The sequence below is a fragment of the Chelonia mydas genome, chromosome 8 (genome assembly GCF_015237465.2).
Source record: "Chelonia mydas isolate rCheMyd1 chromosome 8, rCheMyd1.pri.v2, whole genome shotgun sequence".
NCBI lineage: Eukaryota > Metazoa > Chordata > Testudines > Cheloniidae > Chelonia > Chelonia mydas.
This window is the reverse complement of record NC_057854.1, coordinates 100,108,606-100,126,456: the sequence shown is the minus strand read 5'-3', so window position 1 is coordinate 100,126,456 and position 17,851 is coordinate 100,108,606. Positions and strand designations below refer to the sequence as shown.

The following is a 17,851-nucleotide window of genomic DNA, read 5'->3' as shown; positions in this document are numbered from 1 at the left end:
CACCATAGTTTCAAATGCTGCATTATCCAGCCCATGGCTGAGATTGGTTACTTTTGCTAAACCCTTACAGTAAGGCACAATTCTTTTATTAATCTACTAACCACTGCTATCAAATGACATTGTAAATCTGACAAAAACAAAGGCCTTCAAGCCTAGTTCTACTCCCACAGAGAGGTATATGAAGGGAGGTAAATTTTGAAGTGAGACTTTGTGGGTGGAAGATGGAGCATCTTAATACTGGAGTGCACTAGGGAAAGAAGTTGTGTGTACTTTGCTTGCTTAAATGTTTGTTCATCTCACTTTCATGGCAATGGATTATTAAATAATAGTTCTTCTCTACCAGATAGATCACATACTTTAGATTTTGCACTGTCCGGTGATAGTTATCCATTCTTCTGACATTGGAAATGTTGTCTTGAACTCTACAGGAGAGAGATTTTGGCAAATGCCTGACCTATTGCTTCTGTTCTCTTTTTCCTCCATCATTGTTGCAGTTCACCGGAAGAGGGAAGGATCTGGACAAGGCTTTGGAATGGAGTAAAAAGTACACACGTGCCTTCCCCGTGTGGTTTGGGAAATTTGTAGTGTTTGTGAGCCTCAACGATGCTGATTACGCTAAGGCTGTATGTGCCAGGGGAGGTAAGAGGTGGTGCATTTTGCCTCTGAATGAGAACAACACACTTGTTATCGAAGTCCTCCAAGGTGTGATTCTGCTGTGAGGCCTGCCAGGAATTGAGTAAGCAAGTGTAAGCTCAGCCCTGATGTATGGCTGCAGCCTTCTGCCTTTTCTCTTTGGGGTTATGGGCTAAGTTCCCTTCAAGCTGCTCGGCCGCACAGCAGCCTATCAAGGGCCGCGCAGGCGCTCAGGGCTGTGGCAGAGAGAGACGCCTCTCCCGCAGCCCCAGAGCTGCTGTGATGGGGAGAGGCGCCTCTCCCCCCAAGCCCAGGTGCTCCTGCAGGGAGAGAGAGCTGGGGGAGCCCTCTCTCCCGACCGCAGCCCCAGGGCAGCCTTCACCCCAAACCCCTCATCTCTGGCCCTACCCCAGAGCCCACACCCCTGGGTGGAGCCCTCACCCCCCACCCCAACCCTCTGCCCCAGCCCTGTATTCCCTCCCACACCCTGAACCCCTTATTTCTGGCCCCAGCCCTGAGCCTCCTCCCATACACTGAACCCCCTCATTCCTGGTCACAACTGAGAGTCCACACCCTGAGCCAGAGCCCTCACCCCCCACCCACCCGCCAACTCTCTGCCCCAGCCCTGAGCCACCTCCCACACTCTGAACCTCTCGGCCCCACCCCCACTACACATCACCTCCATATTGGGGCACATAACAAAATTCATTCCGCACATGCATGGGAAAAATTAGAGGGAACATTTGTTATGGGTCTTGAGTTCACCTTTCAGGGCACCTGGTACCTCCACCCAAGGAAACCCCTCCTAGTGCAGAGAACATAGGGGGCTTGTCCCTTCAGAAAATATTTCACACACAATATCACAATATCAGTCAGAGCACACACAAATAAAATAGCCATCACAATTCCCAGGTAATAAAACAGTAACTATTGTTTAGGTATGGGGAACTGAGACTAAGGGACAAAGGAAAAAGGGATCAGGATAATAAAAGACAAAAACAACAATACATAAAATCCACCCCTTCCAACGTATACAGCCACTAAAAGCCACCCTTTGGGCCCAGCACCTGCCTAGGTAAATAGTGAGTTAAGAATCATCCTTTGATTGGTGTTGCAGCACTGAAGTTGGTGGCTGGCTTAAAACAAAACAGCAGAATAAATAAATAAGGATGTTCTTATGAAGTATCCACCCCAAGGATGGCCAGATCATCCTTGTTGCTCTGTGGTCTGGATTCCAATGTGCAGGTAGGTTGGCTCTTGGTAGCCCGACCATGACTCTCCACATTACTGAGTGTCCCAAAAATCCTCCCTTGGATAGGAATGTGGAGGGCTGAAAGGTCCTCCCTGGCTGTGATGTTTCTCTCCCTGCTACGCTCCAAACACAGCCAAAAAACTGAAAGTAAAACCAAACATCCTGTCTCGCGGTGCTGCCTCATTATGGCTGGTTCTGGTTGTGTGGGTAGCCAGTCTGTCTCCTCTGCCACCAATTGCTGCTGCGATTCAGGGGCAAGTCCAGTAGATGCTTAGAATAGCATTTCAGAAGCACCCTCTCCAAAGGAGTTACACGAGGAGAGTTAGGGGAGGTAACAGGTGAGGATGGATGATTTTATGTATGTGTTTATAGAGGGTTGAGCAGTGAGGCAGCAAAAATTGCAAATGACACAGTTATTTAAGTTAGTGCAAACTAAATCAGGCTGTGAGACACTTCAAGTGAACCCAACCAAGCTAACTGAATGGGCAACACAATAGCAGATGCAATGCATTGTTGTTAAATGCAAAGTAATGCATATTGGACAGAAAAAAAAATGAACAACTCATATACCTTCCAGGGTTCTAACTTAAGTGTATCACAGAGCAGTCTACATTATGGGCTCCATTTTATTTCCTCTCCACTGCTGAAGTCCCTTCTTTGGCTGCTTCTGCCTCTGTCGGCTGGAGTCTCTGGCTGGCTTCTCTGCAGTTTTGCAGTAACAATAATAGCAACTTTAGCTTTCCAGGGAGCTCCATCCATTCTGAGTTCTCCAAACACAATGTCTCAGAGAGATCCCTAGCCCAGATAGAAAATGTGAAACTGTCCAATGACCATGGGTCTGTATACAACCACATATTGCTACCCAGCTCTGAAGCACTTCTAGGGTATTTCTCTACCATAGAAAAAAATTTTCTTGGACACTTGCATGCTGCACCTGTACCCGCACTGTGTGTCTATTTTTATAGGGCTACATAAAAAGAACACAGTAGCTAGGGTGCATCACATTTAGCATATCCAGAGACAATAAACCGTTCTGAACTGTGATGGGGGAGAAGGTTGCGGGGGACGAGGGTTCATAGTCTTAGTACAAATGGTCCTTTTATTTTAACGATATAGGCTGGCCCTGTACAATGTTCCTATTCAGCTCTAGACCTACAGTATCCTTGGTCATTGTAGTCTTGTGTCTCTTCTTCATGTAGAGACTTTCACATTGTGCTGAGTTATTTATTATATGCTGTCCCCCCATTATTTTAATATCCCAGAGACAAAGCACAGAGGGGGAGCAACATTCCTTTCTATATGTACGGTACAACAGGGGGTTACAGTTCAGGGCTAGTTGCACTTCTGTCCCCTCTTCTGAATGTACCCTCTTCCAGGTGGCTTCAAGCATTCACCTCTAGGGCAGAATCCTGTGATTCTCCCACTCTTAGACCAGGGTACTAGACTGTAGCACCCTGTGTACAAACTGTGCTTATCCCAACAGATCCTACTGGACTCGGTACCTACAGTTCTTCCCTCTGGGATCTAGTGGCCAGCAGGGGATAGAAGATCCAAACCAGCCTTCTTAAACAAAGTATTGTTTAGTCCTAACAGTAGGAACACAGTATGACAAGGGAAAAGGTTTCTAAAACAACAAAAGGCCTATATGTATGTTCATCTTACCCTCCTTGCCTTGGTAGGCACTCTAGGCAGCCTAAGGTCTGGTGGGCAGTTTCTCCCCCTTAACCATCAGCTAAACCCATCTCCCCCTTCCTAGGCTGATTCAACCTTGGGGAATGGAGATAACATATCACCGTTACGAGTCCTAGGTGAAGTGAGCTGTAGCTCACGAAAGCTTATGCTCAAATAAATTTGTTAGTCTCTAAGGTGCCACAAGTCCTCCTTTTCTTTTGCGAATACAGACTAACACGGCTACTACTCTGAAAGGTGTGTGTTAGCGAGCTCTTATCCGGACTATTGTCTGTCTTCCTGGGTGGTTTCCCTGAACAAAGCTCAGACAAACATATGGAGCCCACAGTATTCTAAGGGCTTGTCTAGATGGTGAGTTAGTGCTTGGCAAACTGGGCTAACAGTGCGTTAGCGTGTTGCACATTAACTAAACTAAAAACAGTTCTTAGCCGAGAGCAGGTCAGTATGCGCTAGGGAACTTTTAGCACATGGTTGCACCATCCAGATGGACTGTTAGTGCATGGCATGCTAGGAACGCCTCAGCGTACTGCACGCTAGAGCGCCATCTAGACAAACCCATAGATTAAAGGCAACTCCACACCCATCACTATAGGTCTGCAGACAGGCTGTCTAGGGATATAAATGACCAATGTAATCAATCAATGTGGATCAAACCACTAACACAAAGCTTTTTTTCTCTCCCAATCATGATTTTGCAGATCCCAAGGATAATATTTTCTATCGCTACGTACTCCCATGGATTGGTATGTATAGTCTCGCTTTTAGCCATCAATAATGGTACGGAGAAGCTACTCCACCAGCTGAGTCCCTGTGTTTCCGTGATTGCAAAGCAAGGCTGTTTCAGGTTGTTTCAATACACAAAACCTCCCGGGGCAACTTCATCCCTTATTCTGACTATTCATGTTTATTACAGCAGTGCCTAAGGCAGGGCCAACCGAGTGAGGGGCCCCATTGTGCCGGCACTATACAAACAGAGTGTGAGATGGGATGGAGCTTTTCAAATGAGTAGAATTACAACATGTCTCCCTGCTTTTGGGTCTCCCTGCTTTTGCTCTCCTGCCTTAATGGTTTGTTTAGCAGCTGTCTGAAGTGTTTATTTAAGATTTTTTAAGACTTGCATTCTTTAATTCATTTCCATTTTAAAAGCTATGTATTAAACATAGTGTATTAAACATTAAAAGTAGCTTGCAGAGGAGCTGATTCACTGCAGCAATTGCCTCTCTAGTGACGGTCACTCTGACCCAGAGGCGATCTGCCTCTTCTTTCCACTCAGCCTGCTAGCCAGGTCATGGTTTGGTCACACCCCTTCTGGGGTGACAGAAAGTCCAACGAATTGAAGTCCGGTGTCCTTACGTTTGGTCCTCGGTCCCAAATCTCAGCCTCAGTGTCCACTCCTTATACCCTTTCCCCAGGGCTTTAAATCAGCCTGATCCCCGTATGTCAGGGGCTTCAAGCCACCTTCCCTGTGGCTAGTAGGGGAACCCAGATCCACCATCTACACTGGGCTCCAGGCCAGGAATCCTGGGATAAGCAGCCAAGGTCTGCTCCCTCAGACACCTTGCTGCTGCCTCCCTGGACTCCTTTCTGCCTTTTTCTCAGTCCCTTCTTCGGTTCTTTGTACCAATCAGCTCCTCCCACGGTTTCTCCTCAAGAGGCCCAGCTCCTGCCCTTGCGTCAGGGTCAACCATAGGAGCTTGCTCCAATCACGTCTTACCCCCACCCTCCACCCACAGGCTTTTGTCCTCCCCCTGAAGGAATCTTCTTGCTCCCCTCAGGTCTCTCTGCTCTCTATTACGAAGAGGGTGACTGCAGTCTTACAATAGGCTAATGGTACCAGGGGAAAGCCTATAATAGGGTAGTGATGGGAAAACCCACCTTGGAGATAAATATTCACATGAAATGAGATTTTGTAAGGCATTTATCTTGAAACTAGCAAACAGGATAAACCATAGTGATTGAGGGTGAGGGTGCGAGGGAGACGCTGAGGTTTGGTTTGGAGACACATTCAGAAGCTGCTTATCTGAACCTCTTTCACTTAGAAGAAAGACAGGCTGGAGATTTTGCAAGAAGAAACGACCTCATTAGAGTCTGGTCCTTTCTTCCAGCTGAGCCAGAAATACCAGGTGCGCAGCATTCCCCAAACTTGAACTGCGTAGCTCCTAATACTGTTGATCTGGACACAAATTACTTGAGGCTTAGGCATTGGTACAGAAATAATCAGATTGTGTTGACTAATAGGCTAAATTTTTTCATTTGGAACTTTTTTCAATGAGAAAAAGGCCCTTCTTAAATGAAAATTTTTGTGGCTATATATGTGGGTTTTCTTGAAATTTTCTGAATTTTTGACAAAGCCCCCAAACCAAAAACATTTTGTTTTTCAAAACTGGAAACCTACCCCTTTTTTAATTGTAGGGGTTTTGGTTGTCCCCCACCCTTTTCCTTCAGTTTTTCTCTGCCTCCCCTCCTTTTCACTGGGAAAAAAGAGGGAAAATGGGGAAAAACACTAAATCTCCAAAAACCAAAAAATGGTTTTGGAAAAGCAAACATTTTCCTGTTATCAGTTTCCATTTTTTCTTCAAAATAAATCAAAAGATTTTGAATATTTTTTGCAAGGAATGTAGAAAAAACTAAATTATCCCCCCGTCTCCTCCCCCCATCCCCCGCCCCCCGCCAAATACCACTTTTCTGAGCAGCTCCCTTCTCTAGTGATGTAAATCATTTGATCTTTGTTGCCTGTGTTTCTCTAGGGAAAGGATTACTGACCTTACAAGGGCGAAAGTGGTTCCAGCATCGTAAACTGCTGACTCCTGGATTTCACTATGGGGTTTTGAAACCGTATGTGTCATTGATCACCAAATCTACTCAAGTGATGCTGGTAGGAACTGCTGTTGCTATTGTCATCACCTGTACTTGGTTCTTTTCCAACTTTTATGCTAAAGGCAAAGCCTCTCTTGCCGTTTCTTCGCTGTTTTCTTGGATTCTCTGCCTGCATGATGTACTATTTGAAGGACATATAGGGCGATTCACTTCTGTGTTGAATGCTATGACATAATTTACACTTGTGTAACATGTTACCAGATCAGAATTCTCCACTCACTCACAATGGTGGTAGCATTTTACATCTTCTCTGCACTCACTTTGAACAAACATAAATCACTAGAGAGCTAGTATAGCAAGCCCTGCATCGTCCTCCCAACACACACTCTTGAAACCCCAGCATGGAGGTGGGGTGACCAGAGGGGGTTTTCCAGAGAGCATCTGTGCTCCAGCAGTCCCCTGCTGCTAGTATAGTTCCTTGGGATATGTTCCAGTTGAAAGCAAGTTAGAGCAGCCCTGAGTCTATAGGTCAAATCAGACCCAGGACCAGGGGAGTGCACTGGCTCCATGCTGCAGACGAATGTGAACCCCCCCCTCCCCACACACAGGCCCCTTCCAATCTACTGTGGGGGAAAATTCCCTCCCAACCCCAAACCTGGCAATCAGTATGACTCTGAATGCATGAGAGAGTCAAACCAGCCAGGCATCTAAAAAGAGGATTCTCTGTACCACCTCAGAGCACTGGTCCACCCTGTCCAATGCCCTGTCCCAAGCAGTGGCCAGTCTCTGACATTTCAGAGAAATGTGGGAAAACCCCTCAGTATTCATCTGGCCAATTGTGCACCAGGAAAATTATTCCTTCCTGATCCCAGTAGGCAAATGACTGAAGCCCTGAAGCATCCGATTTGATTATAGTCATTCTCTTAATACAGAGATGCAAGTGTTATGAGCCTGTTGAGGGCAATGCAGGCAATCCTGTTCTCCCCATGGCCAGTGAAGAAAGGAGATGAACAGGGGGACCCAGATATTCACAGATCCTGAAGCCAGAAGGGACTGCAACGAACATCCATTTTACCTCATTGCAAACACAGGTTCCAAGTGATGGCAAATCCCCAACACCGATAAGCTGTTCCAGTGTTTAGGAAATCACCTAACTTCAATTTTCAGCTCCCGGGTCTTGTTATGCCTTCCTCAGCAAAGCTGAAGAGCCCCATGCCTTCAGATATCTTTCCCACGCATAAGTACCAATTCACAGCGTTAAGTCGCCTCTCAGCCTTCTCTCTGATAAGCTGAGAGGGCTGAGCTCCTGAGGTCTCACATTGGAAAGCTTGTTTTCCAGCTGCCAGGTCATTTTTGTGGCCTTTATTTTGAACTGTTTGACTAACACCTGAGTTTTTTGTTCTCACTCTTCCCTTTCTGTCTGCTTGCTTTTGCCTTTGCCTTAGTTTTCCCGTTTCCCCTTATGAATAACTTTTTCCTGCCTTCTTCCATATAAATCTGCCCTCTGCCCTCCTCCATTTCTTCCTCTTCCCCCTTCCTTTCTCCCCCAATTCACTTCCATTGGGCCCTACAGTTTCCTCTTGTCAGGGGACCAGCGGGGGTCCAAGGTGCCGCTTGGCTTCAGGGCAGCAGTGCCCGGGCAGTGGGAATCTAAGAGGGCGCCTTTTCTAGCAGGAGTAAGTAGTGAGAGTCTCAGGAGTCTCCCTCTTTCTGGAGGTAGCCGTGCCTAGTGACAGGAGTCCAGAGGGCTGCCTTCTCTGGCAGTGGTAGTGCCTAGCGGCAATAGACCAAGGAGCTGCCCTCTCTGGCAGTGGTATGGCCCAGTGGCAAGTGCAGGGAGGGGAGGGGAACACGGTCCCACCCTACTACACCATGTTCTGAAGCAGGCCCTTCAAAACCCATTACCCCATTGCAGGGTTCAGGTCTCCATAGCCCCAAGCACGTCCCCCGGGTCGCTTCCTACCCTTCATCCTTACTCTGGCGTCTCCTCCGCTGGTTGCAGTGCATCATCCCCTTCAGTCCCTACGGTGAACTGCGCTTCCGTGGGGTAGACAGGATTCTCAGCCTTGGCGGTCTGTAGTCCTGTTGGCTTTTCAGCAGAAGCCTGCAGCGTATGTCCGCTTTCCTCCTCAGCCAGCCCAGACTGGGCTGAGCTGCTTCCTTTTATATGCTCCCTCCACTGGAAGTGTGCCCAGCAAGGACGAGGAGGAGTGGCCTCTTGGGCCCAAAGCAGTTTGTTAATCCCTGTGTCACCAGTGCGGGGTTGCTACACCCAATCACACCTCCTCTGCTAAATTCCCCCCTGCCTCACCCTCCGGAGTAATCAGGAGGGGGGAAAGGAGTTCACAGGGCCATTTTGTATCCTGGTACTATTAACCCCCACTATTCAAAAATCGTAATCAGGTCAGTCAAAATCATAAGATTGGATTAACACTCATGAGATTAAAACAATAATAAATAATAGTAATAAACGCTGTGAATCTTTGAATGAATCCAAGGCCAGAAGTCACCATTAGATCACTTAATCTGATCTCCTGTAGAAAATAGGCCATAGAATTTCATCCCATGCCTCTGATATTGAGCCCCGTAACTTGTGTTTGGCGAAAGCATCTCTTCCAGAAAGACACTCAGTCTGGATCTGAAGACATCAAGAGATGGAGAAGGCACCATTTCCCTTGGTAGTTTGTTCCCAGAGTTAATCACTATCACAGTTAAAAATGTGTGCCTTAGTTCTGATCTGAATTTGTTTGGCTTTAGCTTCCAGCCATTGATAAACTGGATTCTTTTTATTTGCCCTCTGGTCTCTGAACTCTTTTGAGTGCACTTGGGCCACATTTTCAAGCCTTTCTCTGTAATCATGAGAGCTAAGAAAATGAAAAGCTGAAATTTTCGTGCACTCACATGACTCCAGGAGCTGGCGCTTTAAGAGAAACACCAAATATCATGATACGCATAATAAAATCATGAGTGCTGGAAATACTAGTTCTCTTGATCCTTTAACTGGGATGTGGAGGGGAAGGTGGTGGTGGTTCAGGAGCTCTCTTCTGTCTTCCTCTTGGAGCTGGTAGGTGGTAAGGTTAAGAACGTAAGAAGAACATCAAGTGATCCATCCCGTGTCACCTATTCCCAGCTTCTGGCAAACAGAGGCTAGGGACACCATCCCTGTCCATCCTGGTTAACAGCCACTGATGGACCTAGCCTCCAGGAATTTATCTAGCTCTTTTTTGAATCCTGTTATAATCTTGGCCTTCACACCATCCCCTGGAAATGAGTTCCACAGGTTGACTGTGCATTTTGCTTGTTTTAAACTGCCCCCTATTAATTCCATTTGGTGACCCCTAGTTCGTGTGTTATGAGAAGGAGTAAATAACACTTCCTTATTTACTTTCTCCACACCAGTCATGATTTTATAGACCTCCATCGTATCCATCTTAGTTGTTTCTTTTCCAAGCTGAAAAGTCCCAGTCTGATTAATCTCTCCTCATATGGCAGCCATTCCATACCCCTAATCATTTTTGTTGCCCTTTTCTGAACCTTTTCAATTCCAATATATCTTTTTTGAGATGGGGCGACCACATCTGCATGCAGTATTCAAGGTGTGGGTGTACCATGGATTTATATAGAGGGAATATGATATTTTCTGTCTTATTATCTATCCCTTTCCTAATGATTCCCAACATTCTGTTTGCTTTTTTGACTGCCACTGCACATTGAGTGAATGTTTTCAGAGAACTACCCACAGTGACTCCAAGATCTCTTTCTTGAGTGATAACAGCTAATTTAGACCCATCATTTTGTATGTATAGTTGGGATTATGTTTTCCCATGTGTCTGATTTTATATTTATCAACACTGAATTTCATCTATCATTTTGTTGCCCAGTCACCCAGTTTTGTGAGATCCCTTTGTAATTCTTCACAGTCTGCTTTGGACTTAACCATCTTGAATAGTTTTGTATCACCTGCAAATGTTGCCACCTCACCGTTTACCTCTTTTTCCAGTTCATTTTTGAATATGTTGAATAGTGCTGGTCCCAGTACAGACACCACTATTTACCTCTGTCCGTTCTAAAAACAGACCATTTATTCCTACCATTTGCTTCCCATCTTTTAACCAGGTTCTGATCCAGGAGAGGACCTTCCTTCTTATCCCATGACAGCTTACTTTGCTTAAGAGGCTTTGATGAGGGACCTTGTCAAAGGCTTTCTGAAAATCTAAGTACATTAGATCTCCTGGATCACTCTTGTCCACATGCTTGTTGACCCCCCTCAAAGAATTCTAGTAGATTGGTGAGGCATGATTTCCCTTTACAAAAACCATGTTGACTTTTCCCCAAATTATGTTAATCTTTGTGTCTAACAATTTTGTTCTTTACTGTAGTTTCAACCAGTTTGCCCGGTATTGAAGTTAGGCTTACCAGCCTGTAATTGCCGGGATCACCTCTGCAGTCCTTTTTAAAAATTGGCATCATATTAGCTATCCTCCAGTCATTTGGTTCAGAAGCTGATTTAAATGATAGGTTACAGACTACAGTTAGTAGTTCTGCAATTTCACATTTGAGTTCCTTCGGAACCCTTGGGTGAACCCCATCTGGTCCTGGTGACTTATTACTGTTTAGTTTACCAATTTGCTCCTCTAATGACACCTCAATCTGGGACAGTTCCTCAGATTTGTTACCTAAAGAGATTGGCTCAGGTTTGGGAATCTCCCTCACATCCTCAGCCGAGAAGACCGATGCAAAGATTTCATTTAGTTTCTCCGCAATGGCTTTACTGTCCTTGAGTGCTCCATGGTTTCCATGTAAAGTGCTGCATGGAGGAAACCATTTGCCGCACACTACAACTTTTATTCATTCTCCAAAACTCAGGAACTCTGCTACATATTCTTGACCAGCATCTATTGGCACCTCATCTATTTACTAGCTACTTACATTTCTACAGACATCTCTCTTTTATAGAGCACTCCTGTAACAGTAAGGGGGAGAATTCATGGAGAAGAGGCTTTAGAGGGTGCCTTTCCTCCCATCGGGAGTTACTCCTGCTGCATCTAGTGTCCAGAAGGCCGGGAGCGCAACAAACTCCCCTGCCAGGCATTCTGCTACTCCCACTTCAGATTCCCCTGACTGGTGAGTCCTTACCTCATCAGTTAAGGACAAGGGGGAGCACCGGCGAGCAGAGTCTCCCCATGCTGAGGAGAGAAGAAGGGGATCTCTTCTGCTGCTTTCACCAGAAAAATGAGAGACAAAGCTGGAAGTGTAGGCTGGGAGAAGCTGTGAAAGAACTTGAAATCTAAATACACTGTCTTAGTATAATCAACACATTTGACGTACATTGGAGACAGGGGATAGAGAGAAATAATTCTGGCCTCTCCACTATATATCAGGTACAAATACAGATCTCATTTATATTTTGACTTTAAACCCTTCCACTCCCTGCTCCTCCAAAACTAGCTTTGCTAATATTTGATTAACAGAACACTGTGTAGTCCTCCCTTTCCCATATTTCACAGGTAGATTTTAAATTTTAAGCACCCAGAAGGTAAATGCAAATGTGACTGATCCCCTTGGGCCAACAGGGGGGGTTGAACTGGGAACCTTCAGAGTTAAAAGCATGTACTGTAAACAGTCAAGATAAAGGATTAACCCACAAAGTTAGAAGATATAGCACAGTCATTGTACCAATCAGCCACCTGAGGGGGTCAACAACTTACTCTCCCGTGGTGTTAGGTATATCGACTGCTCTGTGTAAGCTCGAAAACTCGTCTCTCTCACTGTGGAAGTTGGTCCAATGAAAGCTATTACCTCATCCACCTGGTTGCTCTAGCATCTAGCAAGGCATTTCTGTCCCATCTCATTTCCCGTCTCCTTCCTGCATTAGGATAAATGGGAACATCTGATCACTCAGGAGAAGTCGGTGGAGCTCTTTGGACATGTCAGCTTGATGACTCTCGACAGCATCTTGAAATGTGCCTTTAGTCACGAGAGCAACTGCCAGATCGACAAGTCAGTACACGGGGAAGACCTGGGCAAAAATTTTTGGGCAAATAATTTGTTTCCCAAAAAAAGCAGTTTTGGTCGACTCAAAACTATTTGCGAATATGACACAAATAGTCACAAAACTGTTGGAGGGGGCGGTGTGGTGCTGTTGCGATAACCCTCCTCCCACACCCTTTATAACCTTTAGCCCAGCGGTTCAGATATTCTGAGACTCTGGTTTGAATCTGCCTTTAGAGAATTGACTTTTTTGATTCACTGGAAAGTTTTGGATTCAGTTCAACCCAAACTGAATATTTTATTTTATTTTTTAGAACTGCCTTCAAACCAAAAAGTCAGTTATTCTCCCAGCTCTAACTGGGAGCTTTATGCAATGTTATCTGGGTAGACCGCTGCCACGAACTCACTGTTTAGGGATAGGATATTGCAACTTTGGGATTCATGGTGACTATGTTACATCTCTACCACAGGCAGAAAAGTTGTATACTTTGCTAAATGCCATTTAAATCCTTCTACAAACTTTTCTTTCAGGGAGAATTCCTACATCAAATCTGTCTGTGAAATCACCTTTCAGATAAATTACAGGATCTGGTACCTCCCATATCAGATTGATTTAATCTATTGGCTCAGTCGTGATGGACGTCGATTCCAGAAGGCCTGTGACATGGTGCATCTCCAAACAGGTATTTCTCAATGTTCTTGTCACTGTCTTTCTCTGAAACTTGCAGAGAAGGGCTAAAAGCTCTTTACAGAAAATCTAACTCCCGCTGAAGCCAATGAGAAGCGATCAGTTGACTTCAACAGGTGCCAGATTGGTGCTTTGGTCTCCATGACTCTCAGTATAGCAAAAAAGTCTTCTGTTGATCTATAGACATTGTATAGATGTGCAAGCTTCCCACATATTGCACTGCCAAGGTGCCTCACTCCTCTTCTGGGGAGTCCACCTTTAGAGGTGTGAGGGAGGTGCACTCTTCATGGAACCTTGGCTTCTTTGATAAGTCTGCCATCAAAGGTGTTATGTGAGGTGGACACCTGATTGCACCTTCCAGTCATTACCTATCGGGGCTGGATTTGAGGACTGACCTTCCCCTAAATTCGAATTATGCAAACTCAAATTTAGTGAGAAATAACTGTGGAGCCAACTGGGTAATGGAATGAGAGCGATCCCATTCCCTCCCACATAGATACAAGAAAGCACCGAGTAGAGTCCTTCTAACAGGCCTCTGCTTCTGTCCTGCATCCTATGGCACCCATACAGAGTGAATCCTATCATCATCAACATGGAGGATGATGGGGCCAGAAAACCTCACATGTTGAGATGGCCCTTCACTCTGTTGGTAGAATTAGCAAAGCAATCCAGAGTCTTGAAATATATATTTTTATTGTTCTTTTTCTGAAACAGATAAAGTGATAAAGGAGAGGAAGAAGTCCCTCAAGGATGAGCGAGAACTTGAAAAGATCCAGAAGAAGAGACACCTGGACTTCCTGGATATTCTTCTGTGTGCCAAGGTAGGTACAGAAGAACCTTGGTTATTTCTCATATCTTGTGAATGAGTGTGTGTAAGTCTGTTAGACAAAAAAATTCTCACATTGATTTTTCCACTTTGTAGCAGTGTAGTTCCCTAGCTGGGTTGGGCTAAAAGTGAATTTTCTCCAGCATCAGTTAATTTCTGGAGAAAGTTCTTTAAGGACTCCACATCCTTCAACTTCCTTTGTTTATAGGTATTGTGACAAAGTTCCTCCTCTGCCTTGTCCTGCGCTTATTCTCACCTCAGAGGTTCATGGCAGCCCTCAGTTTGGCCACTTTCATGGCTCAAATCTGCCGTTCACTCAGTTAGCCTCATCACTGGCCAGCATGGGGAAAGGAAGAAGAACAATCCCCCCAGCCTCTGCTGATCCACCGAGTGGATCGGGGAACAGGCCAGAGACCTTCCCCTCTGGTGGAACCCACAGTCCAGTTCAACTCCTCCGGTATCAAGTAGGGAGTTGGGGGGATGGAGGGATGGGGGGAACCCGGGCCCACCTCTACTCCGGGTTCCAGCCCAAGGCCCTGTGGATTGCAGTTGTCTACACTGGCTCCTGTAACAGCTGTGTGACAGCTACAACTCCCTGGGCTACTTCCCCATGGCCTCCTCCCAACACCTTCTTTATTCTCACCACAGGACCTCCCTCCGAATGTCTGATATGCTTGTACTTCTCAGTCTTCCAGTAGTACGCTGTATCACTCTCAGCTTCTTGCACCTATTGCTCCCAGCTCCTCGCATGCACCACAAACTGAAGTGAGCTCCTTTTTAAACCCAGATGCCCTGATTAGCCTGCCTTAATTGATTCTAGCAGCTTCTTGATTGGCTGCAGGTGTTCTAATCAGCCTGTCTGCCTTAATTGTTTCCAGAAAGTTCCTGATTGTTCTGGAACCTTCCCTGTTACCTTATCCAGGGAAAAGGGACCTACTTAACCTGGGGCTAATATATCTGCCTTCTATCACCCTCCTGTAGCCATCTGGCCCAACCCTGTCACAGTATCTATAGCTTCAAATTCACATATTTTAGCATAGTCCAGGAATTCCCTATTCTTCAATGGTGGTCCCTTGTCCTATTCCTGATGATAAAGTGCATGATGCTTGTATCACGTTCTCATATACTTTCTGCTTTTGCCAGATCATCCAGTTGTATGTCATCAACAAGAACATGCATACTTGATACCTTTCCTTGATTACCAGGTGATATCTGGTCATGAACTATTTCAAAAGTGACTCTGCTCCAACTTCTTTCTTGTATATGGCATTTTGGGATGTATAAGTAGGGGCATTGCCAGCAGATCGAGGGACGTGATCGTTCCCCTCTATTCGACATTGGTGAAGTCTCATCTGGAGTACTGTGTCCAGTTTTGGGCTCCACACTACAAGAAGGATGTGGAGAAATTGGAGAGAATCCAGCGAAGGGCAACAAAAATGATTAGGGGTCTGGAACACATGACTTATGAGGAGAGGCTGAGGGAACTGGGATTGTTTAGTCTACGGAAGAGAAGAATGAGGGGGGATTTGACAGCTGCTTTCAACTACCTGAAAGGTGGATCCAAAGAGGATGGATCTAGACTATTCTCGTGATAGCAGATGACAGGACAAGGAGTAATGGTCTCAAGTTGCAGTGGGGGAGATTTAGGTTGGATATTAGGAAAAACTTTTTCACTAGGAGGGTGGTGAAACACTGGAATGTGTTACCTCGGGAGGTGGTGGAATCCCCTTCCTTAGAAGTTTTTAAGGTCAGGCTTGACAAATCCCTGGCAAGGATGATTTAGTTGGGGATTGGTCCTGCTCTGGGCAGGGGGTTGGACTAGATGACCTCCAGAGGTCCCCTCCAAGTCTGATATTCCATGATTCTATGATTCTATGATTCTATATCGCAGTCACTGGTTTATCTTCAATTTTAGCCTTGAATCCAAGACCAGTGAGAAACTAGTGAAACTTCATACAACCATACTCAAAACCTAACATATCATTTTTCATTTGTGCTATAATTTTCTCTGATAGTATCTGTTACATTCTCGGGTGCAATCCAGCCCAGTGACAGATTGTGTTACTGTGAAAGGGTCCTCGGGGTGCAACCCGAAGTGTGGCACCACTGAGCCCTCTAAACCGACCAACCTGGACTGTCTCTCACACTGTGATGTTAATGTCAAGCTACAAGCTTCTGATAGGCACTGCCCTTACATAGCCATCCACAGGCAGGGACACACCCAACTGAGTTACAAGAATGGTCTCCCAGCCACTCATGAACCATCAATAGAAAAGCTTCAGCCAATTGCCCCTAGCTCCCCAGCCTTGCATCCCAGAAAAAGCTTTTGACACGGTCTCCCACAGTATTCTTGTCAGCAAGTTAAAGAAGTATGGGCTGGATGGATGCACTATAAGGTGGGTAGAAAGTTGGCTAGATTGTCGGGCTCAATGGGTAGTGATCAATGGCTCCATGTCTAGTTGGCAGCCAGTATCTAGCAGAGTGCCCCAAGGGTCGGTCCTGGGGCCGGTTTTGTTCAATATCTTCATTAATGATCTGGAGGATGGTGTGGATTGCACTCTCAGCAAGTTTGCGGATGACACTAAACTGGGAGGAGTGGTAGATATGCTGGAGGGTAGGGATAGGATACAGAGGGACCTAGACAAATTGGAGGATTGGGCCAAAAGAAATCTGATGAGGTTCAACAAGGACAAGTGCAGAGTCCTGCACTTAGGATGGAAGAATCCAATGCACCGCTACGGACTAGGGACCGAATGACTAGGCAGCAGTTCTGCAGAGAAGGACCTAGGGGTTACAGTGGACGAGAAGCTGGATATGAGTCAACAGTGTGCCATTGTTGCCAAGAAGGCCAATGGCATTTTGGGGTGTATAAGTAGGGGCATTGCCAGCAGATCGAGGGATATGATTGTTCCCCTCTATTCGACATTGGTGAAGCCTCATCTGGAGTACTGTGTCCAGTTTTGGGCCCCACACTACAAGAAGGATGTGGATAAATTGGAGAGAGTCCAGCGAAGGGCAACAAAAATGATTAGGGGACTGGAACACATGAGTTATGAGGATAGGCTGAGGGAACTGGGATTGTTTAGTCTACGGAAGAGAAGAATGAGGGGGGATTTGATAGTTGCTTTTAACTACCTGAAAGGTGGATCCAAAGAGGATGGATCTAGACTATTCTCAGTGATAGCAGATGACAGAACAAGGAGTAATGGTCTCAAGTTGCAGTGGGGGAGGTTTAGGTTGGATATTAGGAAAATCTTTTTCACTAGGAGGGTGGTGAAACACTGGAATGTGTTACCTAGGGAGGTGGTGGAATCCCCTTCCTCAGAAGTTTTTAAGGTCAGGCTTGACAAAGCCCTGGCTGGGATGATTTAGTTGGGATTGGTCCTGCTCTGGGCAGGGGGTTGGACTAGATGGCCTCCAGAGGTCCCTTCCAGCTCTGTTATTCTATGATTCTATTCTATGAAATATTCCGTCTTGCTCAAGGTTGCCTTGGACAGTGCAACCTCATTAATAAGTTTGCCACTTCTTCATAGGAAAGTAGACACGCACCAGCCTTTGTAATCTGAGCAGAGATTCCCCCAAGCACTTCAACACAAACTGTTTTAGATAAAATATAATAAAACAGATTGATTAACTACAGAAAGATCGATTTAAAGTGATTAGAAGTAGCAGGCACAGAGATCTAAGTTGTTTGCTAAAATCCAGATTGATCTATTCCTGCCAACTTTCATTGCCACAGAATAGCCATTTGACAGGCCAGTCAGCGTTGATGACACCCGACTAGAGGCGTTAGCTTATTCTTTGTCTTTGAGAACCAGTTTACCCACTCCCCAGAGGTGCCTGGTAAACGCACTGTAGTCATAATTTCAGTTTATGTTCATAACTCTTAATCCGCATTTTGTACATACATTAAACAAGAAGATTGATCAGTGTGTTAGTTTTTAAATAATACCTC

The 17,851-nt window shown here is 45.6% G+C and overlaps 1 protein-coding gene across 1 annotated transcript in view; it reads left to right on the top strand.

Moving 5' to 3' along the window:
- Window positions 1-17,851, top strand: part of LOC102935382 (cytochrome P450 4B1) — a 43,066-nt gene that overhangs the window by 9,849 nt on the left and 15,366 nt on the right. Inside the window, exons 2-7 of the mRNA XM_007061593.4 lie at window positions 495-639; window positions 4,273-4,317; window positions 6,322-6,449; window positions 12,267-12,391; window positions 12,914-13,065; window positions 13,785-13,891. Coding sequence (XP_007061655.1) covers window positions 495-639; window positions 4,273-4,317; window positions 6,322-6,449; window positions 12,267-12,391; window positions 12,914-13,065; window positions 13,785-13,891 — 702 coding nt within the window. The remainder of the gene's footprint in view (window positions 1-494; window positions 640-4,272; window positions 4,318-6,321; window positions 6,450-12,266; window positions 12,392-12,913; window positions 13,066-13,784; window positions 13,892-17,851) is intronic.